The 25032-nt window shown below is 58.6% G+C and overlaps 12 protein-coding genes across 12 annotated transcripts; 8 read left to right on the top strand and 4 right to left on the bottom strand.

Annotated features, from left to right (window-relative positions):
* Positions 1-338: 338 nt before the first annotated feature.
* On the top strand, positions 339-1270 carry SPRG_13210 (hypothetical protein). Its single transcript, XM_012352584.1, has 4 exons — positions 339-413; positions 466-761; positions 805-910; positions 966-1270. Exons 1-4 carry the CDS (start codon positions 357-359, stop codon positions 1161-1163), a joined length of 657 nt encoding a protein of 218 aa, XP_012207974.1. The 5' UTR covers positions 339-356; the 3' UTR covers positions 1164-1270.
* Positions 1271-1666: 396 nt separating this feature from the next.
* Positions 1667-3764, top strand: SPRG_21251 (hypothetical protein; the record flags this gene model as incomplete). Its single annotated transcript, XM_012352601.1, has 9 exons — positions 1667-1828; positions 1894-2016; positions 2076-2291; positions 2355-2438; positions 2614-2686; positions 2735-2855; positions 2908-2988; positions 3039-3307; positions 3706-3764. The coding sequence occupies 9 exons, from the start codon at positions 1667-1669 to the stop codon at positions 3762-3764; spliced, it is 1188 nt and encodes a 395-aa protein (XP_012207991.1).
* Positions 3765-4234: 470 nt separating this feature from the next.
* On the top strand, positions 4235-6048 carry SPRG_13209 (hypothetical protein). Its single transcript, XM_012352583.1, has 5 exons — positions 4235-4381; positions 4426-4764; positions 4816-5235; positions 5279-5430; positions 5482-6048. The coding sequence occupies exons 1-5, from the start codon at positions 4304-4306 to the stop codon at positions 5963-5965; spliced, it is 1473 nt and encodes a 490-aa protein (XP_012207973.1). The 5' UTR covers positions 4235-4303; the 3' UTR covers positions 5966-6048.
* A 288-nt stretch (positions 6049-6336) lies between these two features.
* Positions 6337-6534, bottom strand: SPRG_13208 (hypothetical protein; the record flags this gene model as incomplete). The annotated part of the gene is made up of 2 exons (XM_012352582.1): positions 6337-6381; positions 6409-6534. The coding sequence occupies 2 exons, from the start codon at positions 6532-6534 to the stop codon at positions 6337-6339; spliced, it is 171 nt and encodes a 56-aa protein (XP_012207972.1).
* A 557-nt stretch (positions 6535-7091) lies between these two features.
* Positions 7092-8387, top strand: SPRG_13207 (hypothetical protein). The gene is made up of 5 exons (XM_012352581.1): positions 7092-7184; positions 7245-7719; positions 7768-7988; positions 8038-8204; positions 8247-8387. Exons 1-5 carry the CDS (start codon positions 7120-7122, stop codon positions 8366-8368), a joined length of 1050 nt encoding a protein of 349 aa, XP_012207971.1. The 5' UTR covers positions 7092-7119; the 3' UTR covers positions 8369-8387.
* A 232-nt stretch (positions 8388-8619) lies between these two features.
* Positions 8620-9460, top strand: SPRG_13206 (hypothetical protein). The gene has a single exon (XM_012352580.1). It carries the CDS (start codon positions 8634-8636, stop codon positions 9384-9386), a length of 753 nt encoding a protein of 250 aa, XP_012207970.1. The 5' UTR covers positions 8620-8633; the 3' UTR covers positions 9387-9460.
* A 286-nt stretch (positions 9461-9746) lies between these two features.
* Positions 9747-14164, bottom strand: SPRG_13205 (hypothetical protein; the record flags this gene model as incomplete). The annotated part of the gene is made up of 15 exons (XM_012352579.1): positions 9747-10148; positions 10527-10847; positions 10902-11124; positions 11174-11413; positions 11482-11589; positions 11684-11745; positions 11797-11927; positions 11971-12154; positions 12203-12317; positions 12367-12461; positions 12513-12755; positions 12800-12958; positions 13003-13611; positions 13662-13972; positions 14023-14164. The coding sequence occupies 15 exons, from the start codon at positions 14162-14164 to the stop codon at positions 9747-9749; spliced, it is 3345 nt and encodes a 1114-aa protein (XP_012207969.1).
* A 41-nt stretch (positions 14165-14205) lies between these two features.
* SPRG_13204 (hypothetical protein) lies at positions 14206-15918 on the top strand. The gene is made up of 2 exons (XM_012352578.1): positions 14206-15109; positions 15208-15918. Exons 1-2 carry the CDS (start codon positions 14484-14486, stop codon positions 15791-15793), a joined length of 1212 nt encoding a protein of 403 aa, XP_012207968.1. The 5' UTR covers positions 14206-14483; the 3' UTR covers positions 15794-15918.
* A 615-nt stretch (positions 15919-16533) lies between these two features.
* Positions 16534-18701, top strand: SPRG_13203 (hypothetical protein; the record flags this gene model as incomplete). Its single annotated transcript, XM_012352577.1, has 9 exons — positions 16534-16794; positions 16842-16908; positions 16967-17168; positions 17217-17408; positions 17452-17605; positions 17670-17774; positions 17823-18239; positions 18317-18382; positions 18432-18701. The coding sequence occupies 9 exons, from the start codon at positions 16534-16536 to the stop codon at positions 18699-18701; spliced, it is 1734 nt and encodes a 577-aa protein (XP_012207967.1).
* Positions 18702-19494: 793 nt separating this feature from the next.
* Positions 19495-21005, bottom strand: SPRG_13202 (hypothetical protein; the record flags this gene model as incomplete). The annotated part of the gene is made up of 4 exons (XM_012352576.1): positions 19495-19671; positions 19717-20454; positions 20499-20804; positions 20853-21005. The coding sequence occupies 4 exons, from the start codon at positions 21003-21005 to the stop codon at positions 19495-19497; spliced, it is 1374 nt and encodes a 457-aa protein (XP_012207966.1).
* Positions 21006-22218: 1213 nt separating this feature from the next.
* Positions 22219-24259, top strand: SPRG_13201 (succinate dehydrogenase flavoprotein subunit). The gene is made up of 2 exons (XM_012352575.1): positions 22219-22923; positions 22975-24259. Exons 1-2 carry the CDS (start codon positions 22240-22242, stop codon positions 24187-24189), a joined length of 1899 nt encoding a protein of 632 aa, XP_012207965.1. The 5' UTR covers positions 22219-22239; the 3' UTR covers positions 24190-24259.
* Positions 24260-24428: 169 nt separating this feature from the next.
* Positions 24429-25011, bottom strand: SPRG_13200 (hypothetical protein; the record flags this gene model as incomplete). Its single annotated transcript, XM_012352574.1, has 2 exons — positions 24429-24909; positions 24962-25011. The coding sequence occupies 2 exons, from the start codon at positions 25009-25011 to the stop codon at positions 24591-24593; spliced, it is 369 nt and encodes a 122-aa protein (XP_012207964.1). The 3' UTR covers positions 24429-24590.
* Between the last annotated feature and the right edge of the window lie 21 nt (positions 25012-25032).

The following is a 25032-nucleotide window of genomic DNA, read 5'->3' as shown; positions in this document are numbered from 1 at the left end:
CCCCTGAAAAATCCATTGTTTTGTGTGATGTTGAGTGTGGATTTTGAGTCTCTTTCAAGTTCATTAGAAGAAAAGATATATGTAAAAGTGAGGTGGGGTCAGTTCGTTTTCGGTCAGGGTTGTAACAAGGTATAAATCCCACCGTCTCAGCAACAGCTGTTCAACGATCATCATTTGGGAAAGAACTTCATATGGAAGAATTTTCCCACACCTAATCTATCGCTGGAATCCGAATCGGGGATTGCTACAAAATGTTTTTTGTGAATTGCGTTCCCCACGTACGTTTATCTCGTACCGGATACTATCCGGATTTGTTCACGGTCTTTCTTGCTGGCAGAGCGACGACCATAGCAACCATGACCTTCGACGACTGGCTCTGTAAGCGCCTGGACGAGCTCGCGATCGACGGCGAGGTATACGCAGATATGGCCATGATAGGAAGAGGAGAAGACGATACGCATGTAGGTGTACGGCGAGTACGTGCGTGGGATCGTCGCCGACGAAGATACGGACCTCGACGAGCGTTGCCAGACCGCGGTCGACGTCCTCCGCGCTGTCGTCGAGGACGACGCAGGCCTAGCCGGCCTCGATGCGCAGATCAAGGCAAAGTGGCTGGAGCAGGAAGACGCGGCAGCGAAGAAGGCCGCGCAGAGCTTGGAGCAGGCCAAACTCGAGCTCGAGGAGAAGAAGAAGGCTGAGCTCAAGCTTGTCGAAGAGAACGAGCGCAAAGAAGCCGAGAAGGCCCAAGCTCGACAGCACATGTAAGACGCGCTGTCTCTCCTCAGTGGCTCATCAATATGGTAGGACGCGCGAGGAAATGCTGCAGCGTGAGAAGATCCTCAATGAGTACGGCGCGGCCGACTCGTCGTTCCTGGACGAAGACGGCAACGTGATTGTGCGTGAAACCAAGGTGCGCCGTGTGCTTCGACGATACCAATATGCTCATGCAGTGTTATGGAGTATAGAAGACCGAGGAGAGTGGCCCCGTCAACACCAACAAGACGCAGGCCAAGGAGCACCAGCAGGCGATCCGCGACAAGATGAAGAAGGAGCACGACAGCAAGGTCAAGCGCGATAAGGAGCTCCTCGAAGCCGACCGTCTCCGCAAGGAAAAGGCCAAGCGACGGACGCAGAAGAAGGAGAAGCAGCGCGGCGCTGGCTAGACGGCGTCGGACCATTTTGAATTCGTTTCATTCTGTCTTCTGCCGTGCCTTGGGCGTACTGTCAAGAAGCGTATTCCGCAAAACCACCGCCACATGCATAGTACCGGTAGCGGCGTCGGTGAGCGTCTTGTTTCTCGGCGGTAGTACTACTAGTGAATAGAATCAAGGGTTCCGCTATGGGTGGACTGCGCCGTCATGGAGCCACCGCGCTTCCTCGACATGTCTTTTTTCATTTGTTGCAAGACCGTTGGTAAGAAAGACGTCACGCCCGCGACAGGGGCTTTGAAGTCGCAGTGCGCTGCAACGTACACTGCGCATGAGCTCGCAGAGCTAAGCGATGGCATTGCACAGTGTTGGAAGGTTGCTACCTTTAGGTTGTCTGAGCTACATTCGTCAAGCCCACTCGACTCAGCTGCATTAGACTGGGCCAACGGTTGGAATGATGAGCCGGCAAGCCACGCAGCTCCACGGCGGTATCCGGTGCATCCGGATACGACGCCACGATGGCCGACGCCCAGCCGCGCCGGCCCAAGGCGACGTTCGTGCAGCTGCTGCGCGATGCGCTCGCGACCGTCGGCATCGAGTACCTCACGCCCGAGGACATTCGGCGGGCCAAGACGAGCAGCGTGAGCGCGACCGAGTTTGACGACAGCCACGCGCTCCTGGTACAGCTCATGAGCTCATGATTGCACCACTCGTCGTCCTTTCTGCAGCGAGCATGTCCTCTTAGTGCATTCCTTTCTGGCGTGCGCTGCACGACCTCTGCCTCGTGATTCTCGCTGATTTTAACGTGGACGCCATGGCGGTCGCAGCGCAGTCCCGCGCGCTCTTTGACGAGCCCGACGGGTTTGACGTACGTACAAAGTTCTTTGATCTGCTTGGACGACACCCACTCGAGCCGCGTTCGTTTAGGTCTGCGTCGAGGTCGCGCGCTACCATCTCTACGAGTGGGGCTTTCTCTGCCACGAATTCTACACGACGCAGAGTCCATTGACACTGCCGGGCCCAATTCTTCTGGCAGCGCTCGTCTTCCTCTTTGGCCAAAGTCACTTGTTTTCGCGCCAAGCGACGGCGATCGTGCGGCGACAGCTCGGACAGAGCCATGTCCACTTGCCTCCGTACCCCGACGTACGGCTTGCATCCATGGCTTGACTGTCGAGGGCGGTGGCTGCACGGTTGTTGATGATGTAGGCACCGCCATTGATTGCATCGCACGTTCAAGATACGTTTGCGATGGCCGCGCGGCGCACCTCGCACATTCGGGCCCCGTGCTCGGTACGCATGCCATCCAAGGATGCTCGTTCGAGCTGCCTCTGTCCTATAGTCGTCGACACCATTGCTGCATACGGTCCACGCCGTTCACTTTGCGTACGGCAAATTGCAGTCGCAACTCAAGGCACGTCGCCATCGACCGCATGCGATAAGGCCGACGTTTGGCTTGGGAGCGTAGGAGTGGCATGCGCTGCAGAAAGCGCACAAGACGCTTCTCACTCGGATTCGAACGTCGCAGCTCGCACAACTGGGTGCGTCGGAGCGATGAGAGCTTCTGCTGCTAAGAACTACACGTGTAGGCACCAGCAAAGTGTTGATGGACGACGAAGGCATCGCGGCGAGTGTGCTCAGTCCATACGAGCTCTGGCTTCTGCAGCACCCAGAGGAGCTGAGGCTGCACCGCGCCGCGCTCGACCAACGGTGGGTCTCGCTCTCTCGGAATACAGTCACCTTACGACCGACCATCCATGAGACTACAAAATTATGCGGATGAAAAGCAATTTTACCAGTGGGCGATCGCTGCCGTGACCCAAGGACTCAAGGTGCTTCCACCGTACGACGAGGATTCTCGAGGGGTACAGATTGTGAAGAAAATGATGCTAGAGTCGGTGAGCGTGAAGAGCCTCCCCCGCCACAGGCGTTCGAGGCCGTCGTGGCGTCGGCCACTGCGACCAATGCTGCGTGGAAAGCGCGCCTACCATTGTACAAGACCGTGTGCTTGCACTGGAAGAGCGGCATCTCGGCCAAGGAGAAAGCCAAATTCAAAACCAAGATCGAGGCCGCGACTGCTAAAATGACGGACGAGCTGCCAGTGGTGGGCCTCCTCTTCACGCCTATCAAGCCCAAACCAATCCAAGCAGCGTGCGCTCTTCGTACAGAGCCTCATTCACCCTACAAGCTCCAGACAGACATACCCAAACGATACCTCCAAGGCGAAGTGCAGCGACTCGTGTCCTTGCTGGACAAAAGTGGCGCGTCCAGTTGGTCTAATCTAATGTTGTGCGTTGAGCGATTCTAGTACAACGACACTTAGTAGACTCTTGTGTAAAGAATTCGTCATTTGGCGCGTCCTCTGCATCACACTGCATCGATGTGTCCAGCGACGCCCCTTGCGGAGAGATCAGCAGAATGATATGTGGCCACGTTTACCAGATTCGGCGCCGAGTGCGTTCTGAGTGGCTGACCGCTGCTGGAGCGCAATGGCAGCGGTTGTTTGTGCCCAACAATATTTAGATAAAACAGTCTTGGAGTCTTTGCTCGTGCTGGCTAGAGTTTGCCTTCACCCCTATGCGCTGCAAGCTCATGTCCTTGCCACTGCCGATCGATTGACGTAAGCTCATTCATTATATTTGAGCTACCACAACCGTCGAGTCAATGACGACAGGTTTCACCGTGTACATTTCTCAGATCTTGTGAGGTCCGAATCTTGCCATTCTTGTCGGTGGCCCAGCCGCTGTGCAAATAGCTCCCACTACTCGCACCACGTGCCCATTAGCAGTCTACTGGTGAGGTCGACGAGACGAATGCAAGATCTCATTGACGACGCTGCGTGGCTCGTCGACGTCGCGACATCGCGAACCGTCTCTTCCTGTCAATGAATCGAGCCTGAAATCGCCGGTAGTATCGGATCGCTGCCATAGCCTCGTCGCCACAGCGCTGGCGTCAGTGGGCGCCTGTAGCACAGCGGTATAGTACGGTACTGTACACCATTGACTGTACACGTGACCGCTGCCTCAAGCGCGCCGTCACTGATTGGCTTGACCTGTGCATAGGAGGGCCGCGGTTTCATTTGGTCGTTCTATGCGCATACAAACATCAAGCTTGGCGGAGGCAGGATTTGGGTTGACGGCAGTTTGCCATTTTTGCCAATGAGCACGACGAGCAGCAGCAGCAACGCCTCGTTCGTGGGCAAGCCCGACGGCAAGGCGGCGGCGCCCAAGCAAAAGGTACGCGATCTGCAGCATGCAGTGGCTCGAGACGGCCATGCTAGATCCGCGGGTCGCCACCGACGTCGGCGCCCGAGCTCTCGCAGCTCGGCACGAAGGCCGGGTTTCTGCGCAAGGAGGCGGACAACGAGAAGGGCCACTGGACGCCCTACTACTTTGTCGTCAAGCCGTCGACGTTCTTGTACTATTATCGCACGCCGACTGACGAGTACCCGCGTGGTGTCATCGACCTCGAGTACATGACGGACGTCCGCCTCAACTCGCAGTGCATCAAGCGCAGCATTGGCGGCTCGGCCCACAGCTTCCGCGTCGCCGCCGACGTCAAGACGACGGAGCAGAAGAAGATTCGCCCGCTGTACCTCGACATTGCACCCGACGATGCTGTATGTCGTCGTCCTGCCGTCGATATGCCTCATGAACGAGACATCATGTAGGTCGACGAGATTGCAGGCGAGACGCCGGCCCAGCGCCAGGCGCGCATGGAAGCCCACGCAGTCGAGTGGATGAAGGCGCTGCAGGGCCACCGGTACAAGACGATCGACTCGGAGAAGGAGATCCTCCAAGAGGAAGTCCGGACGCTCAAGGAGAAGTGCGAGAAGACGCAAGAGGCCATTGTGCGCCTCACGGAGCAGCTCGACCACATTACGCGCCGCTCCAAGTACGTTGTGAAGGAAGCCATGGCGGCCACGCAGGCTGCTTGCGGCGCTGCGGCCGAGCCCGGGTCGTATGATGCCCTCGCACCGTCTCTCGATGCGCTTGGCTCGATCGCCAAACTCGGGGCGCTCGTCGAAGAGCTTGCATCGCATGTGCACGCCCGGAACGACGCTGTCAAAGTGCTCCAAGTAGAGCTCGAGGTGCGCGACGATGCAGCCTGCGGTAAACTTACGAGACACGTAGGATGAGCGCGAGAAGCATGCGCCCGTCCCAAGCTCGCCCATTGACGACGACGACGAGCCCGCGGACGAACTTAACCACGAAATCCTCGAACAAGTCCTCGACGACTCGCAAGGCACGATCAGTAGCAAGCAGTTTTCGGCCATGCGCAACAAGTACGTGCCCACGGATTGCTCCCCGAAAATCTCAATTGTGCGCTTGTGTAGGGGCCGCGGCTTCTCGGGCAATGCGTCATCGACGCAGATGCTCAGCGCAGCGGGCTCGGCCTTCAACCTCGGCTTCAGCAAGGCCAAGGCGGTCACGAGCCGTCTCGCGATTGGCTCGAAGCTCAAGCGCCAGCTCACGACGGCGCCACAGACGCCAACGAAAGCGGCCGCCAACCTTCCGAAGGGCTGGATCGCCCGCGAGAGCTCGTCGACGCCAGGGACGTTCTATTATGTAAACGAAGCGACGGGCGAGACGTCGTGGGACGTTCCCGTTGCGCTGGGGTCGCCGACCGTGCCGGAAGGGGACGAAGACTGCAACAATGACGACGACACAATGGCCTCGGAGCCGCTTGATGGCGACAACAATGGCGACAATAAGACCAAGTGGAAGCTCAACAAGCCCGCGTTCTCGCGCACGTTTTCGCTCAAGCCCAATGCGGACGGCGCCGTCAAGGAGATTGACCGTTCGCACCACCAGTTTTAGCAGCGTCAACGGTCTGGGATGTGTAGTAGTGGCACACGTAGTGATGTATAAATCCCACCCGTTCACGCTGCGTCCTCGTCATGCGCTGTGCATTCCTGCGGCTCGGCGGATTGGGCCTCGCTGATGGGCCCAACACGGGCGCGACGACGCACGCGATGGGCACATCCCATTGACAGCTAGGCTACGGTGGTCGCGCAATCCGCGTAGGAGGACGTTGCACAGGCTGGCGCCGTCCGTCATCGACGGAGCTTGGACTCACTGAAAAAGACGCGATGGCTACAGCGGCGGAGCTAGGACACACAAGGTATGCATGTATAGAATCACAGGACGTGCTATACACGGTTGTTTACGAAGCGGCGCGGACTGAGGCTTTACTCTTCTTGCGTGGCCGGGAGGTGGCTGTAGGTCGTCTTGTGCTTGGTGGCGAACGAGGCCATGGGCACGATGAGGAGGCCGAGCACGCCGACGAGGACGCCCGTGCGCGTCTTCCAGTTCTTCGGCTCGTTCCACCAGCCACCGGCCGGCGACCACGTGTGCTTGGGGTACGGAAACTTGCTCACGGCGCCCATGTTGGTCTCACAAATTGACTTTCCGTGGCCACAATGCTTTGCCGCGACCTTCCAAAACAAATATATTCGCATATCTATATTGACAGGTTTATCCGGAAATGATCGTACCGGTACAGTACCAGTTTGAACCCGCTGACTCGAGTAGAACACGGTACTAGCTCTGATCGAGATGGGCAGCGGCAGCAACGCTGACACCTGACGGTGCTCAGCGAGCGCCGTTGAATCTAGGAATCTCTGGAATCTTCTACCGTACTAGGCAACTCTTCCCAAACCATATATCGTGTATAAATACATACTATATATTTATTATGGGAGGAGTATCTCAAGCTGGTATCTTTCGCCTCAAGCACAGAGGCAATGCTATCGCTATGCATAGCATGGTGCTTGCGACGGGTGTAATGCATGGTCGAATATGGTAGACGCATCGAGTCGGCTGCTACCTACGGCAAGTTCGACGGTCGCGTGCGGCGGTATAACCTCTAAGAGTGGATAAGATGCCAGAGGTCTTTGCCCGTCCACCCCAAACCATCAATGGGATTATCCGGTCATTCGGATAACGCGCCACGAGACATTCATTTGTTCAACATGCTCTTCACGGCCAAGAAGTCGCTCGTCGCTTGCGCGTATGGCCAAGCCATCTTCATCTACAAGTACGTTCTCATCTACCTGGCCACCGCGCGAAGCTCATGACGCTTCCTCGTTCTGCGTAGCGGTGCGTCGTCCTTCCTTCTCTCGACGGCGTCGCAGGTCGTGGCCATCGCCTTGAACGCCGAGGCGACCTTGCTCTCGGTCGTCACGCAGGACAAGAAGCTCACGGTGTACGAGATGAACTCGACGCGCGGCGAAGTCGTCTCTACGCGCGAAGTGCCGCGCAACACGACGAGCATGGTCGCGGCCGCGTACGGCGGCAAGGAAGCCATCCTCGTGGGCGGCAACGCCGGCGAGGTCAACGCGTACCCGCTGCCGGACGTGACGGCGGGCGAGAAGAGCCTCCTTCAGCACACAACGTCGATCATCACGGACGTCGCGATGAGCGTCGACGGCAAGTACCTTCTCACGGCGGACCGCGACGAGAAGGTCCGCGTCTCCCACTTTCCGGCGACGACGCTCGTGCAAAACTACTGCTTGGGCCACCGCCAATGCGTGCGTCAGATTGCGACGTGCACCGTGACGCCGTCGCTCTTTGTACGTCCGATCAGTATGGATATGGATGTAGATGCAACTCTGTACTAGGTCTCGGTCGGCCTCGACGACGCGTTGCACCTCTGGGACGTCGAGACGGGCGCGCTCCTCGATGCCTTTGCGCTCGACACGTCCGACACGAAGCACTGCGGTCTCTCGGTGTGCCCGCTCACGAACCGCATCGCGCTCGTCCGCAACACCGACATGGCTGTGCGCTTCTTTAGCATCAACGCGGACAAGAAGATCGTCGCGTTGCCGTTGATGCTCCCTGAGTAGGCTTGCATGCGCGACCCTTTTCTGTATAGTCTCATTCGCACGTAGAGCGAGCCAACCCTCGAACGTCATCTTCAACGAGAGCGGCCACGTGCTCGTCGGCTACAAGGCAGCGCCGTTTTTGCAGCAGTTTGATATTGCCGGCGAGACGCCCGCGCTCAAGTCGATTGCTGGTGTCGATGCGTTCGCTGCGATCGCCGAGACGACCGTCCTTGGTACGACGACACGATGCTTATCTGAGCTCATTGTGTGCGCAGGCGACGTGGACGAGGAAGACGGCGACTCGGACGACGGCGAGCTGCGCAAGAAGAAGCTCAAGCCTTCCCACTGGAAGAGCAAGATGCCGGGCCATAAGGGCAAGGAGACGACGACCGAATAGAGTGCTATATTGACCTTGTACCTCGTTGCAGGATGCAGTTGGGCGCGTGGGCCCAGGTGCAGGATTACTCCGGTAGCCTCGGAAGCAAGGGGCGTCCCTTCCTCAGTAGTCCTATGGTTGGACTGACGAATGGCGCCTGCCACACACCAATCACGTTGCAGGTGGAAGCCGTATTTGGCCAATCATCAAATCACAATTATTTTGTCCAATCAAAAGTGGCAAATTGCGCGTAGCGATCTTGCATCATTTTCGATTTTCACACGTGATGGCCAGCCGCACGATGAGCCGCGACGTGAGCACGCCGACGGCGTACCAGCGCGGTGTCCGCGACGGCGCCCTGGCTGGCATCAGCCTCAGCATCGGCGTCTCGCTCCTCACGGCCGTGGGCGCGGGCGCCGCCGTCGCGCTCTGGAAGTACGTCAAGAAGCAGCGCAACCTCTTTGACGCCGACGAGCTCATTGCCAAGCGCCGGTCGATCTTCCCGCGGGACTATGACACGTCGCGCGTCGTGCCCGAGAGCGTCTTGATGAAGATGCTTGAGAGCGCCAACTGGGCGCCGACGCACGGCAAGACCGAGCCGTGGCGCTTTGTCGTGTTTGCTGGCGACGCCCGTCGTCGCCTCGGCGAGAAGGACGCGGCCATCTACAAGGCCAAGACGCCCGAGGACAAGTTCTTCCCCAAGAAGTATACCAACAAGCTCCAGAGCAAGCTCGACTCGTCGTATGTGATTGCGATCGTCATGAAGCGCCAGGAGAGCAAGAAGATCCCGGAGATTGAAGAGATTGAGGCGGTTGCGTGCGCCGTCCAGAACATGCACTTGTCGGCGACGGCCCACGGTGTCGGCGGCTACTGGAGCTCGGGCGGCTCGTTCGACGACGACATGAAGGCCTTCCTTGGCCTTGGCGCCGAAGACATTTGCCTCGGCCTGTTCTATGTCGGGTACCCCAAGCCTGGCTTTGTGCACCCCAAGGGCGCCCGCCGCCCGATCCAAGACAAGGTCACGTTCGTGCGCGAGTAGATGTGTAGTACATGTTGAGCATACTATGTAACAAGACGATAGTCGATAGACCTAACGGCTTCAGGTGATCCGGAGTGCTGGGGCTTGCACGGAAGCGCATCGGGGGCACTCCACGACAGAGGTTGGTCCCAGGCCTACGTAGCCTTGCTCATAAGCTACCTTTACTGCCCTATGTATGGTGTCTCTTGGCTGCACGTGGATTGGTGTTGCTGTGGTGGCCTCGAGATTTGACTGGTTCGACGGGCTTGCACCATGACATAATAGCACTGGCCATAAAGGTCGAGCCTACAGCACTAGCTTGAACTTGGTCGGCAACGCAAGAGACTAGGCATAGGATATGTATTACAAGAAAGCGTCGCCTTAGATGCTGCCGACGCCGACGCCTTCCATGTGGCTGCCTGCGTGCAGACCAATGTCGTCGACGGCGTCGTCAAGGACGTTCGACTTCTTCTTGGACGACGACTTGGCGCTCGTCTTCTTGAGCTCCTTGGGCGCTTTGAACGCGATGCCCATGGTCTTGCAGAGCGCGGCCGCTTCGTCGGCCTCGAGCACGCCGTACTCGATGCACCACTTCTTGGCCATCTTACTCTCGGGGTTCTGACGCAGCAGGCTCTCGTAGAAGACGCGGTCCGCAAAGCCTGGCGACGGCGTCGGGTGCTTCTGCCCCGGCTTCCGGTTCGCCTCCAGCTCCTTCGACCACTCCTCCTCGTCCATCGTCGTTGTGGTTGTGGCAGGGTCCAAGGCGTTCGGATACGTTGCCACCTGTATCCGGATTATCGAACCGACGCGGTGGACAAATCGTTCTGACGTTAGAATTGAAGTTGGCTTTAGAAAGTCTGATTGAAAGTCTCGAAGTTGCTTTTCAATTCGAGTCTGAGCGATATAACAGCACGCGACTCGTTCACGATATTGAAACAACAGCCAACGTTGGTGAAAGCACAACTCTTGCACTAACCACCAACCTCAATGTAGTACTACGACCAGCTTGGTTGCTACTCCGTTGAGATGGTATCGCTTACTCCATGGGCCCTGGTTTCATGTGTATTTCGACCTCCAGTAGCCTTGCCGATACCACAGGCTGCGCTGGTCGGCGGTGTCGATCACTGGTATCCACTCGCTGGCTGGGCGTCGCGAACCCACGTCTTCCATGGACCGAATGAGTCGCTGCTTCTCTTCGAGGAGGTGGGCGCCCGAGGGTGCAGTCTCGGGCAATGGGGTCTCTGGCGCCGGATTGTAGTCGCGTACGTGGCTGGATCGCGGTGCCGGTGTCGTTGACGCTTCAAAAAGCTGCTGGAACTGGGCGTGGAGAACGCCGAGCTGGTGCTGAAGGTGCGACGAGAGCTGTGGGTCCGTCGCTACATTGGTGGGCGCGGGGTTCTGCGACACGACCTGCGGCGGTGGTGGGAACGTGCCGTGCAGCGGCCGCTGCGTCAAGTACACTCGAATCGTATGGAGCTGTTCCTGTATCCATCCATCGTGCGTCAAGGTTCCCTTTATAGAGCACCAATGATATACCATGAGGTGTTTGTTGTTGTCTTCGAGACGCGAGATTTCCTTGGAGAAAAAGTCCTTCTCGGACGCGAACGTTTGTATCTGGCGCAGGAGGTCGCGCTTGGCTTCGTGCCAATGGGCTTCCCGCGTCGTTGTTTGTTGCCGCTCTTGAAGCCAACTATCTTGGTACTCGGCCTTGATCTTCTCGACCATGTCGTCGCACCGTTTCTTCCACTCGTCGCTCGCCCTAGCTCCAATGCATTGAGAACGCAGCACCAAGCAACGTCATAATGTACCGCTGTGTGGCGGCGGCGGCAAGCTGCGGGATCTGCGCAGCCCACTGCTTCTTCGCGTTATCCGTTTCCGCTGCCCAGAGACGCTCGGCCTGGGTCTTGGCCGACACTTCGTTGGCCAGCGCACGCTCGAGCTCGATAATCTTTTGCTCGAGGAGCTTGGTTTGGCCCCGAAGCTCGTTGATCAAATGGTGGTTCTCGCCTTCAATGTTGCGGGCTTTTGCACGACCGAGCTCTTCCTTACTATACAAGATATAGACAAATTGTATTCGTGTATCGAAGACATCTTCTCCACAGATGCACGTACGTACATTTCCAAGAGCTCCGTGTCCCGCTGCTCGACGCGGCTCACTTCTTTGAGGCGCCACTTTTCCGCCGTCGAAAACTTTTCTTCGGCCCGAGAAATGTCATACTCCAGTCTATATGCAGGATGATTCGTCATCATCGAAGACAAAATCAAAGACAATATTGTCATGCAACAAAGCATGATAGAGAGACATCAAGGATTCCTACCGTGCGTTTTGGCTTTCGAGCTCGCGGATCCGGTATAAATACTTGTCGAGGTCGGTCCGGTGCTACAGATTTTTAGTTGAAAGGATTGAAAACGGACGATGGATCGATTGTACCTCGGCTCGAAGCGTCTGAATCTGGGCTTCCATGGCCCCAATCTTCTTTTCGACGCTGGCTTTTTCACCCGCGAGCATCTCGAACCGCTGCTTTTCCATGAACTCTTTGCGGGCATACTCCTCGATTTGCACTATAGTACGTCATGAGACACCTGTCTATATGTAGTTTGTGACCTTTGTACTGCATGAGCTGGGACGTGTCGACTGACTGCGCTTGCTTGAGGTTCCGAAGCTCAAACTCCAACGTTGCTTTTTGATCACGAACGCGACCCAGGTCCAGATTGAGGATTTCGTTGTCCTTCTTTAGCGTTTGGACTTCGCCAAACTGACCCATCGCGCGCTCCTTCTCCCGCCGCATCTGGGGACAAAAGGCATGCTCAAGACGCGACAAAACAAGGGCACGAACCTCGTTGAGAGCGTCGTTGGCGACCGAGAGCGCGTGGGCGTGGGCCTCCTTTTCTGCTTTTGCAGCGACTCCAAGTGTCTCCAGCTCGCGCTGTACAGCTTGTAGTCGGTCTTGCCTACACTCATGTTGTACGCGTATCTTGCATTACGTACAATAGGTAGTACCAGGATTTCGCACTCTGTTCCAAAAGCCGCTTTTCATCAGCGAAGGCCATTGCTGTCGATCGTTCCTTGTCTTCGAGTCGGCGCACATGCAGGGCCTGTGCCAGAACGTGGTGATCAAAATTGCTTTGTGTAATGCTGAACGTCACCAGCTCGTCACTCTGCGCAGTCGCGGTACGCCATTTGTCCTTGGTGTCTTGCAGCTGGCGCTCTACGTCTCCAAGCTGCTGCGACAGGTCGTCGGCCGCTTTGGCCTGAAGCTTGAGCTTGGCCTGGAGCTGACTCGTTTGCGCGTCAAGCTCGTCGCGTTGCGAAGCTTGTGCAGCGTCTGCGTCGCTGCATTTCTTTTGAGCTAGCGCCAGGGCTGCTAGCGCCTCGGCGTGTGCAGCTTTCTACACTAGAGCATCAGCGATGACAGTGCAAGCCATTGGCGCACATGCTCCTCGATGGCTTTCGCGTGGTCTTGTGCGGATTTGAGGGCGTCGTCTTCGAGCTCCGAAATGCGCTTCTTTAGCTTCTCGAGCTCGCCCGTCGAATGCTGTAGTGTAATGTTGGTGGCCTGGCGCAGCAAGAGCTGCTCCTGGAGCGCTTCCACCTACCCGATCGGTTCAACCTTGTTGTGGAGACGACCCGATCTACCTCGATGGCATGCTCCTTCTTGAGCGCTGCGAGCGAGTCATCGCGCTTTTGGATTGCACGACTGTGCTCGTCTTTGGCTGTCTCTAGCTGCGTCTGCGCCTCGGCTATCTCTTTGGTCTTGGCGTCCACGTCAGCGCGAAGGGCATCCAGGGCACGGGTCGCGTCCGGATCGCCCTTTGTGGCCTGCGCCTCAAGCGTCGAGACTTTGGTTTTGAGCTCATTGATCTTCATACGCAGATAGTTGGCTTCCTTCGCCTCCGTCTCGGCAGCCTCCTTTCCCCGACGCAGCGTCTCCATTTCTTGGCTGAGTTTGTCTCGCGCAGTCTTGGCTTGCTTCTCGGCCGTCTCGTGGCTCTTCTTGAGTTGCGTGATCTCGGCGCGAAGCGTGTCGATCTGCTTCTCGGCCTCCTTGTTGTTACTGGAAGATGTGGCCGTCGACATGGCGCTGCCCATTGACTTTATCGCGGTCGTTGCAGTCGTTGTCGGTGGCACGGGCGTCGAGAGCAGTGGTGTCGGCGTCGGCAGCGTTTTCGACACCACCGGATGCTCCTCTGTCTTTTTGATGGACGACACGATGCTAAAGCTCTTGGGCATCGGCGTTGGCGACGGCTAAATGATGTTACATGAGCACTAAACTGCATTTTGGCGAGTGGAAGTACCACGTCAAAGTCGTCTTCGTCGTCGAGGAGCCACGCTTTCGAGTCTTTCCCGAACGCGGATCCGGCGCTCGTGAGCGGCGCTGGCTTGTTGGAAGACATGTCTTCGATCGTGTCGACCATGTCGAACTCATGCACCGACGTCTGGCGCCGGCCCAGGTCCTTCTTGGGCGCCGAGTTGAACGCGAGCTTCTTTGCATCCTCTTCCTTTTTCTTGGCAATCATGTCCTTGTAATGGCTGTCCATCGGGTGCTCCCAAATGCTCTCTTCGCTGTTGACGTTGAAGTAGTAGATCGTGCCATCGTCCGTCTCGCCTACCACCACAGACGTGAATCTGTCGTCGATCGCGACGACCACGGCAAACCTTGCTCCCAGTCGTCTGGTAGCGGCGCCGTCAGCGCTTCCTCAACGATCCAGAGGTACTGTGCTTCTTGGACCGGGTCCAGTCCCAGCGTTCGCGCATGTTCGTGCAGCGCCTCCTTGTACTCGGGGCTCGACTTGTCCATGGCCCCGCAGGAGCTGCCTAAACATAGGCGACAGTTTCCTTGCCGCAGTAGCGTGCAAGCTTTCGCCGCCTGTTTAGTAGTTGCTCGGCACTCGTTCAGGCTGTTTCGATCTACGCGCTCACTTCGCTGTGGGCACAAGCTCGGCGACAGCAAGAAAGCGCACTCTTGGCAAGAGTAGACCGGCACAGTCTCCGCTTCAACGTCAAGAAATACTGACGGTCTCTGTTAACGGTACACTGTTTTATTTGGTGCCGAGACATGCTGCCCTGCCTCGCACCGAAAGCTCTTGAGTCGCGCGGACCATCGCTTGCGCACACGGATGCGCATATCGACGATGAAGTCACTCGCTTGCGCAGCTTGCACATCGCCGACGTTCCGCGCATGCGCGATCTCACCGTCTTCCGCGTTCGCCGTGACACCCTCGGTACGAGTTCGGCCCTGCAAGGATGATGCTTCCACCTCCACGATAGATGTCCGTGCGACGGGACGCTCGACGCTCTATACGCTGCAAAAAGCTCGCTTCGAGATGGAGCGGCGACGACCTGCTTCGTTTGCGTTTGCTTTGCCGCCCACCGTTTTGGAGCCAGCGCCTCGTCCCTCTGCACGCCTTGTGGCGCCCGTTGTAGTATCACCGACACCACGCGCACCGAGGGTGTCTGAAGACAAGCTCGGCAACAACGCCAGTCCCCGAAGGCAGCGCTATCCAGTGATGTACCGGAGCCGCGAGACAGAGAGCGCTGGCGTAAAGAATGACGCAGGACGCAGCAACAACGACACGGAACGGCAGCGTCCTCGGCGAAGACGACATGTCCCGTCGACGCGACAGCCGCAGTTGTCGTGCCCGCTACCGATCAACCCGATCAACCCGCGGGATCGACTACTGCAGCACCACGACATTTCCGAGTTTGACTTGCGCGTGTGCCACTCGCCGCGGGCCGTGACCGCGTACCACGGGCACCTGAGCGACTACAACCTCGAGGAGCTCATGGCCAAAACGGGTTTTACGCGCCTTGAGCTCTACACGCTCTGGAGCCGCTTCAAAGCGCTCTGCTCGCTTTCGCGGTCCCCGCCGGCGTCGACCAGGCCACGTTTCGGCGCGCCGTGCCGCTGCTGTCCGTGGAGGACGAGATGTTTGTGGACCGCGTCTTTGCCATCTTGGACGACGACTACTCGGGCGTCATCGAGTGGCGCGAGTTCATTCGCGCCATGGCGGCGCTCGAGAAGGGCGACTTGCGCGCGCGGATTGTGTTTTTGTTTGAAGTCTACGATCTGAATGGCGACGGAAAGCTCAGTCGGAGCGAACTCATCGCGTTCTTCATTTCCGGGCTCATGGTTTCCGCCAATGACAAGAACGTGCAGGACATGGCGCAGCACTTTGCAGACGAAATTCTGTTGGCGCTGGGCGTCACGCCGACGGAAGGCGCGACGATTTCGGTTCCAGAAGTCGCGACGTTCATCGAGAAGGCCGAGATGGAGGACATCTACTCGATCTTTGGGCGCACCATGCTCAACGAGCTCGACAAGCAAACGCCGAAACCCGACGCGGACTTGGCTTTGGTCGACGAGACGCTCGAGACGACCTCGATTGTGTACCGCATGTCGCACACGATGCGCATGGACAATATTTGACCATTCTACTGTAGTACGACCCACTGACTCACGTCTAAAGGTCGCTGGTATCAATTCCTTGTTCACTCGAAATGTGCGAACATCTTTGACGCCAGATAAAGAATATACAACTTGGGTGTCCAGACCGTACTCAGGAATGACTCAGTGCGATCACCTTCTGCGATCCGCTGCTGATCGGGCGTCGATTACTTGCCGCGCCTCGTAGAAGCCGTTGAAGAAGCATGGCTACTCGGCGATGGGTACTGTAGATGCCCTCGACCACTTGCGGCTTGGTCGTGTGAGAGGTCACCCAAGCCAGGCAAGGCAGCGGTGGTCGGACAGGCCGGGTGGCCAGATGCCGTCGTCGCTACCAAGAGAAGGGCGGCAAAATCTGGCCCGTTGCAAGGGGACGCAACCACCGTTGGTGACGCAATCTCCCGCGTGGCTGCCTCGAACGTGACGTCGACACACGCCAGACAAGGGCTACGCTGCTAGTACAGCTAACAGCATGCGCGGTCCTTATCATCGAGCGGTGGCCTTGATCGGTTGGTGGTCGGCGGAAACGAGACAGGCGACCGCTTCACGCAGACGGCACGAGCTTCAACTTGAATATCAGCGCCGCTTGCAGCCAATTGCCGTTTTTGCGCTGTCGTCGCTTTCTGATTGGCCTCTTGGAAGGTATTTTATCCAATCGTATGGCGGTTCCGAGATCTTTCCCTGAACAAACGAACCCATGTCACACTCACAGAATTCAACCGTCGATGACGACCTACGGCAGCATCGCCCTCAACGCGCCGGACGCCACGCGCAGCCAGCGCCAGCGGCTCGCCGTCGCCGCCACAGGCCTCGTCGCGCTCACAGCTGCGGGCGCGCTCGTCGCATGGAGCCTCGCGCCGGCGCCAGCGGCTTGGGACGTCGTCGTTGTCGGTGGCGGCCCCGCCGGCCTCGTCGCCGCCGAGTACTTGTCACGCGACCCCAGCGTCTCGGTGCTGCTCCTCGAAGCCGGTGGTCCCAGCCTCCAGGTATTTTTCATTGCTCTGGCTGCACGACTCAGCGCGATGGTTGCTAGTGTACGGGGGGCACCATGGTACCCGAGTACGCCGCCTCGACAGGCTGGACGCTCTTTGACATCCCTGGTGCGTCTATCCATCGGAGGATTGCATTGGTGCCCACCGTGCAGCGACACATACATAGGTGAGTACGCGCATGTGGCGTTCGGCTTGCCAAAGTCGGTGATGGACGTCTGGCGCATCGACGAGCTGTCCTCGCCGCAGAACCACCTCGCCAATATCCTTGGCGGCTCGTCGTCCATCAACGCAGCGCTGTACTTTCGCACGCCCGACGACTACGTCGATGAGATCGACTGGCCCGTCTCGGCAAGTGCCGTCCGCAACGGGCACGTCCTCGCAACACCCCATTCCAGGGTTGAACTAGTATGAGTTAGCTTTGCAGCGATCGAGCGCTTCTTTGGGTGGACAGACACACCGTCCGTCGACGGACGTCGGTACGCACAAGGCGTCTACAACACGCTCGCGTCGGCCTTGCAGCTGGCCAACTACTCGGAACATGACCTGAACCGCGACTCGAACGCAAAGCACCGAGTGTACGGACATCCTCCATTTACGGTCAAAGACGGGTCCGACTCCCACGCCACTCGTGGGTGCTAATGCTAGACGTAGGTTGCGTGACTCGCCCGCCAAGACCTTTTTGGGCGCGATGGCGCACCGACCGAACTTTGAGCTGCGTCTCGGCGCACGCGTCGAGCAAATCGTGCATGTTGACGGCAAGGCCACCCACGTGCTGTACAAGGAAGACGCTGCGAACGCGACATCGGTACACGCAGTCGTTTTCCCACACAAAAGCAGTTTGTGCGACCTTTATTTAGGTGGTTCATGAGGCCGTGCTCAGTGCACGCGGCGCCGTCATCGTGGCAACCGGCGCGCTCTTGTCGCCGCGCTTGCTCATGCAATCGGGCATTGGTCCTCTCAGCCAACGCGATCTCGTGTGCCTTTTCCTCCATGCAAATGAGTGTGTGACGGAGCGCGCATAGGTGACGACGCGGCCGCTGCCGTCGCCGCTTCGTGCCGACGCATGGATCCAGAACGAGAATGTGGGCGCCCACATCTTTGACGCGCACCAAGTGGCCCTGACGTTTCGCACGTCGCACGTCGCGAACACGTCGGGCTTTGGCTTTGACTACATGCGTCCGTCGGCCGACGATTTGCGTCAGTTTGTGACGACGCGGTCGGGCCCGATGGCGAGCGCCAACCCCGTTCTCATCGCGTACGAGACGCTCGCCGATGCCTCCTCGGGCCACGCGTATCAGTTTCAGCTCTCTATCTTTCCGCACGTCATGCCGAATCTCGACTTGTCGCCGCCCGCGAACGACCACGAAATGGACTGGACGATTGTTTTACGCTCAACAACCCGCTCTCGCGGGACCGCGCGGGCTTCTTTCCCAACGGAAGTTACTCGGGCGCGATGGCCGGGCACCTCTACTGGTCGCACCCATCCGACGCGCGCATGATGGCGACGTTCATCCAGAGCACCATCGACCGCATTGTGGCCGACTCCAAGCAGGCGACAGTGCCCGTCTTTCCAGCGCCGTCGGTACGCAATAATTGTTGATGTTCGATGTCGCCATTGCCCGTGTCGATAGGCGCTGCAGTGGGCGACGTGGGCGACCAATCGGACGTCGTGGATCGTGCAGCACACGCTCATTACGGATCACTTTGGCGGCGCCTGCATCGTCGCGTCCAATCGCAGCAGCGACCGGTGCGCGGACGAGACCTTCCGCGTGCTCGGGACGTCCAACGTGTTTGTCGGCGACGGTAGCGTCGTCAAGAGCGGCAACGTCAACCCGTACGGCTTTGTCATGTACACGGGGTACGAGGCGGCTACCCACGTACACGCTTTTCTGCGCTCGTAATCGACTAGACTTTGCATTAAAATGAATAGATACCGACGATTTAGATATCGGTATCAATGTATCGAGTGCGCCAGGACATACAGCAGTGTATTGGCCATCAACTCGCGCGCTGGGAAATGCCATGCGGCGTCCAGTACCGAGTGGATGTACGCGGTATGCAGACGAGGAGGCTGTCCCTAGTCTTTCTTTCCGAGACAAGACATCGAAGCGAACGGGTCCAGAGCAGGTAGGGTTAGGTCAAACGGTCAACAGAATATCTGGAAATCACTATTGCCAGAGTACGTTACGTGGCTTCGAGGTCCGACTCGGAGAGCTAGAGACTCAACTTCGGTTCCTGTCACGCCGACGAGAGCCATACCTGCAGCGTGCGGGCGATGGCCTCGGAAAAATTGAAGCGGGTGCGCGCCGGAGGCTTCCCGCGCACGCGCGTGCCAGCTTGTTTCCTCTGCCCTCCCAAATGTAGATCAGTGTCGAAAGACTTGCGAAGGTACACACCACTTGGTTGGCTTTCACGGGGCTTGTGGATGCGGTCGGCAGCGTCACGGGCAGCGATGGAGACCCCAGTGGTTTCTACGTTTCCGTGACGACCCATGTTATCCAAAAGTCGCACCAGTGGCTTGATGGGGGAGAGCGGCAATGGCGGCAACGATGTCGATGCGGCAGGTCTACCCACCAGCATGATCATCCCTGTGGTACCACTCTATTTGCGAACGTGGAAGGTTCCTCTTTCAGGGTCGGCTCGTCCGTCGTTGCCTACGCCAGCGACTGAATTCCATAGAGCACGCCACACGCATTACGTTGTAGTTGTGGGCTTTGAGGCGCGAGTGGCGACTCGGTATTCGCTTGCTGCCGTGCTTGACACCTCTCCTGGGTACACGACCTTGACGCCAACTTCGATGCGCCCCGTTTCGATCTGCGGCAAGTGAAACAGCGGCAGCGGCTCGACCGCCGCTGGCTTCTCGACAGACGGCTACGCAACCGCGCGTCTCGGAACGATAACTACAAGCAACGCTACCTCTGCGACGTCGGCACGCCCGGCCACCTGGGACGGACGCCGGTGCTTTGGCGACGGTTTGATCGACGGCGACCGGTGGACCTCGGGCGGCGCAGCGTCGGGTGTTGCAATGTTGAACGGGAGATTGAGTGTCAAATGCAGCGGCAGATTCGGCAATGGCGCGGCCGCCGTCGAGATGTGGCCGCCGTCGCCGTCGTGGTGAGGCCGTTCGAGGAGCGCCTTCTTGCGCTTGGCCACGAGCTCGTCGTGCTGGCGCGTCGCTTCGATGCCCTCGAGGTACGCGAGAATGTCCCGTCGGCGCGCGAGCTCTCGTGGCGACAGCTGCCGCGGTGTGCCGAGCGAGAAAATATTGGAAAACGTCGTGCTGTCCGAGGCGCGGTCGTCCCGCGTTGCGTCGAGCTTGATCTCGACGTCGTCCAACGTCAGCTTGTTGGAGACGATCCCGGCAGCGATCGCGATGCGGCCGCCACGACCTACAAACGTGCCGCGGACCGTCGACTGTTTGTTGTTGTCGGGCGACACGGGCGGCGGCTGCGGGCGGGCGGGCACTTCATGCGGCGTGTGCACGTCCATGGGGTAGCTCTTTGGCTCGACGGGGCACGCAAAGGCGACGGAGCTGCTCGCGCGCACGGAGCTTTTGACCTGTTTCTCGGCTGCCTTGAGTGCTTTGGCGCAGACTTTGGCCAATTCCGGCGCCGTGATCGACTGCCCATGGGCGTGCGCGGCCATGAATTGCACCTAGCGTTTCGCGTAGAGCGCCTGTTGCACATGAGAGGCAGCACCTCGACTGGTGTCAAGAAGAGCGGGAGCGACCCGAGCACGGACGCAAACTCGACATCGCCGCAGACGTGCCCGTCACCGTCGATGCTCACGGTGGCGACGATCTTCTGGACACTTGTCGGGTTCTGCTGGCAGTAGGAGAGCGTTCGCTGAATGGCATGGACCAATGGCGCGGTATCGGTCGCCGCGTGAACTATCGTGGACGCTGGTCCGTCGGCACACGCATCAAAGCTTGCTGAGCTTGCGATGGCGATCATGGCTTGAATGTCAAACACCTCTTGCACAAGGCGCTGGCTCACACGGCGGAGCTACAGAACACCAACGTCCATCGTAATCGCAAGAAGCCGAGTACGTACAACTGCCGCGGTGAGCGCCGTTGCACGAGAGATGACGCCAACGTGGTCGATGACATCGGTTAGCACCTCCATGGCCACGTCGTCGCTCGCTTCAAGGCACAATGGCTTACGCTCGTCTGGCGTCGGCGCCTCCGTGGTCGCGTCGGCGTCCATCGTCGGCGTGCCAGTACACCGGCGTCGGGGGCTATTTCAGTTGCTGCGACGGAAACGCCAGCGACTAAAAGCGGACGACGAGGAAAGTGCAATCTCGCCAAGTCAAAATCTGATAGTTTGCTGCATTTTGCCCGCGAATAGGTGTCCACCACGATTTAGACGCACTAGACGACTACGGTTCACACACACTGTCAATGAATACTAGTATGGATGATCGCTTGCTACATGACGTGTGCTTGGAGATGGGAATGTGCACGCACACGCTGCGCTGCTCTTGCTCCGGGCGCAACGGGCTTATCCACCAAGCGGCTTGCCTTGTCGCCGCATCCCCGTCGCCACGCCCATGTCTCCAAGCGACGCGACGACAATGGGAAGGTCGATACGGGGTCGCTGTATATCGAATCAAAGCTGGATCCACCACTCGTCGTCACTGACTCTAGGTGTTGTGATCGCGCAGTGCTTAGCCAGAGCTCAGGGGGAAGCGCATGTTGTCGGTCTGGGACAGAGGCAGCGCATGGACTTCGTAAGCTTTCGTTGCGGCGATGATCGCCACCGAAGTCCATTTGCAATGGAACACCGGGCCGGCCCACGACTGGCCTCCTCGCTGTCGTCGTCGTCTCCACGCAATTCGCCCACGGAGGACGGTGACGCGGCTATGGCTCGACACTCTTTTGATATCATCATCCGGCGGCGTGTTGAAGCGATGGTCAACGCCGCCCCGAATGTAGGTACCTTGCGTCGTACATTGCCATTGTCTTCAACGGCCACATCGCCAACGCTGACGCCTCCGTGCGATGGCGCGGACGCGGTCGCGAGGTACGAATTACCGAGCTAATTCGTCGTACGCGGTCGAAAAGGCCGCCAATTCCGGCGCGCGCGGCAACTGCGGGGCCGGTCGCACTCGACATTCCTTGGCATTCGTTGCCATTAAATTGTCGCTTGAAGATATTTTAATGTCGTATGAAATGTGTTTTAATTGAATGCACATACAAACACCAAGTAAAATGTATTTGAAAGCGGTTTGATTGGGTGTATATTTTTATTCTGCGCCACCCCACCGTCATATTATTCTGTTTTTCAGCAATCTCGAAAAATTAAAATAAACTTGCGATCTATACATGTCATTTGTATTATCCAAAAAAGATTTGAATAATAATGCGGCGGCCCATTGAAAAAAGGCCGACGACCACACAAATCCCGGCAGGCGTCAGTTGGTATTTTCCAGTCGTAGCTGATGTTGCAAGCCACTTCCAAGGCCAAGGCCGCAATCTCGCGCGCCCTGAAGACCACGGGCGCCCGCGCCGCCTCCACGAAGGGCGGCTACACCATCGTCGACCACGAGTTCGACGCGGTCGTCGTCGGCGCGGGTGGCGCCGGCCTCCGCGCGGCCATGGGCTGCGCCGAAGCCGGCCTCAAGACGGCATGCATCACCAAGCTCTTCCCGACCCGCTCGCACACGGTCGCGGCGCAGGGTGGCATCAACGCTGCGCTGGCCAACATGACCGAGGACGACTGGCGGTGGCACATGTACGACACGGTCAAGGGCTCGGATTGGCTCGGTGACCAGGACGCCATCCACTACATGTGCAAGGAAGCGCCCCGCGCTGTGCTCGAACTCGAGGCCTACGGTCTCCCGTTCTCGCGCACGGACGACGGCAAGATCTACCAGCGCGCCTTCGGTGGTCAGTCGCTCGACTACGGCAAGGGTGGCCAGGCCTACCGTTGCGCGTGCGCCGCCGATCGTACCGGCCACGCCATGTTGCACACGCTCTACGGTCGCTCGTTGGCGTTCGACACGTCGTACTTCATCGAGTACTTCGCCTTGGACCTGATCATGAACGACGCCGGCGAGTGCTGCGGTGTCATTGCCATGAACATGGAAGACGGCAGCATCCACCGCTTCCACACCAACAACACGGTACGCAGCCTCAATCGCACTTATGTCTTGGCTCATCAAGCACGTTCGTAGGTGCTTGCCACGGGTGGTTACGGTCGTGCGTACTTCTCGTGCACGTCGGCGCACACGTGCACGGGTGATGGTACCGGTATGGCGATCCGTGCCGGCATCCCGCTCCAGGACCCCGAGTTTGTCCAGTTCCACCCCACGGGTATCTACGGCGCTGGTTGCTTGATCACGGAGGGCTCGCGTGGTGAGGGCGGTATCCTCCGCAACTCGGAGGGCGAGCGCTTCATGGAGCGTTACGCGCCGAGCGCCAAGGACTTGGCCTCGCGTGATGTCGTCTCGCGTGCCATGACGATGGAGATCCGCGAAGGCCGCGGTGTCGGCAATGAGAAGGACCACATCTACCTCCACCTCGACCACCTCCCGGCCGAGCTCCTCGCCGAGCGTCTTCCCGGTATCTCGGAGACGGCGGCCATCTTCGCCGGCGTGGACGTCACGAAGGAACCGATCCCGGTCCTCCCGACGGTGCACTACAACATGGGCGGTATCCCGACCAACCACTTCGGTGAAGTCGTCATCCCGGACACGACGGGCCTCCCGGATGCCAACCAGATGTACCCGGACAAGGTCGTCAAGGGTCTTTTCGCCGCCGGTGAAGCCGCGTGCGCGTCGGTCCACGGTGCCAACCGTCTCGGCGCCAACTCGCTCCTCGATATTGTCGTGTTTGGCCGTGCGTGCGCCCTTCGCATCGCCGAGATCTCGAAGCCCGGGGAGGCCAAGCGCCCGATGCCCGCCAACGCTGGCGAAGCCTCGCTTTCGATGGTCGACTCTCTTCGCTACGCGAACGGCGCGATCCCGACCGCGGACCTCCGCCTCGAGATGCAGAAGACGATGCAGAACGACGCCGCTGTCTACCGCACGCAGGAGACGCTCGCGGAGGGTGTCCAGAAGATTGACAAGATTGTGCCCAAGTTCAAGGACATCAAGGTCACGGACCGCTCGCTCATCTGGAACACGGACCTCATCGAGACGATTGAGCTCAAGAACTTGCTCGCGTGCGCGTCGGCCACCATGCACGGCGCCGAGGCCCGCAAGGAGTCGCGTGGCGCGCACGCCCGCGAAGACTTCTCGACGCGCGACGACGTCAACTGGATGAAGCACACGCTCGCGTACCACAACACGGAGGAGGGCACGACGCACATTGCGTACCGGCCGGTGCACTACCACACGCTCGACGAGGAAGAGTGCAAGACGGTCGCGCCGGTCGCCCGCGTCTACTAAGCGTAACCACGTCCTACTAATCGATTCTTCATCTTTCTTGTGCACATCAATAAATAAGCGCACCCAAAACAACTTCCATGGCGACCGACGACAAGTAGCCCAATGCACCCGTAGACTGGGTTCGCGGCGCATTAGGAAACAGCAGTGTCGAGACGAGGATGGGACGATGCAGGGAAGAGCTAATAGCTACAAGCATCATAACGTCGTGCAAGATCGTACCGTAGGTAAATGGATATGGGCCGAGCACGAGCGATGCTTGTGGCGCGCGTCCGTCGCATCGCAGGTTGAGGCCATGGCCGCGGGTTTATTAAGGTATTCTAGGTGGGTTGCTACTATGTACTAAAAGCAGTCGGTCGATTCGACGACTAGGTATCTTCTTCGTGATCGGTCTTCGCGTTGGATCATGTTTCCATGTCGACGTCGTCGGGGGTCGGCTCGGCGTCGGGCGACGGCAGGACCTGGACGCGGAAGACGCCGCATTTCGGGCACTTTCTTGTCTTGTCGCACTTGACTTCGTCGCAGTCGTACTGCTTGAGGAACGTGTCGTGGAGCTTGTGCAGGACGTGGAAGAGCACGTCGACCTCGAGGGGCGCGAGGCCCGAGGCGTCGATGGTGCCCGTGGTCGCGTACGACTGCACGCGCTCTAGCAGCGTCGCCGACGAGATCGAGTCGGGCGCCGGCTGGCCGCGGGGCGACGATGGGCCGCTGGTGGCAGGGAGGCTTGGGCGGCCATCTCGGCAGAGGGGCAATGCGGTTCTGAATGGATAACAACCGGCTCGCAAGGCCATTGGCCAAAAAGACGTCTTTTGCGCCGTGTCGCATCTCGGCGTTGATTGGCCAGTT

This window comes from Saprolegnia parasitica, assembly GCF_000151545.1.
Source record: "Saprolegnia parasitica CBS 223.65 unplaced genomic scaffold supercont2.102, whole genome shotgun sequence".
NCBI lineage: Eukaryota > Oomycota > Saprolegniomycetes > Saprolegniales > Saprolegniaceae > Saprolegnia > Saprolegnia parasitica.
This window is presented reverse-complemented; position numbering and strand designations above follow the sequence as displayed.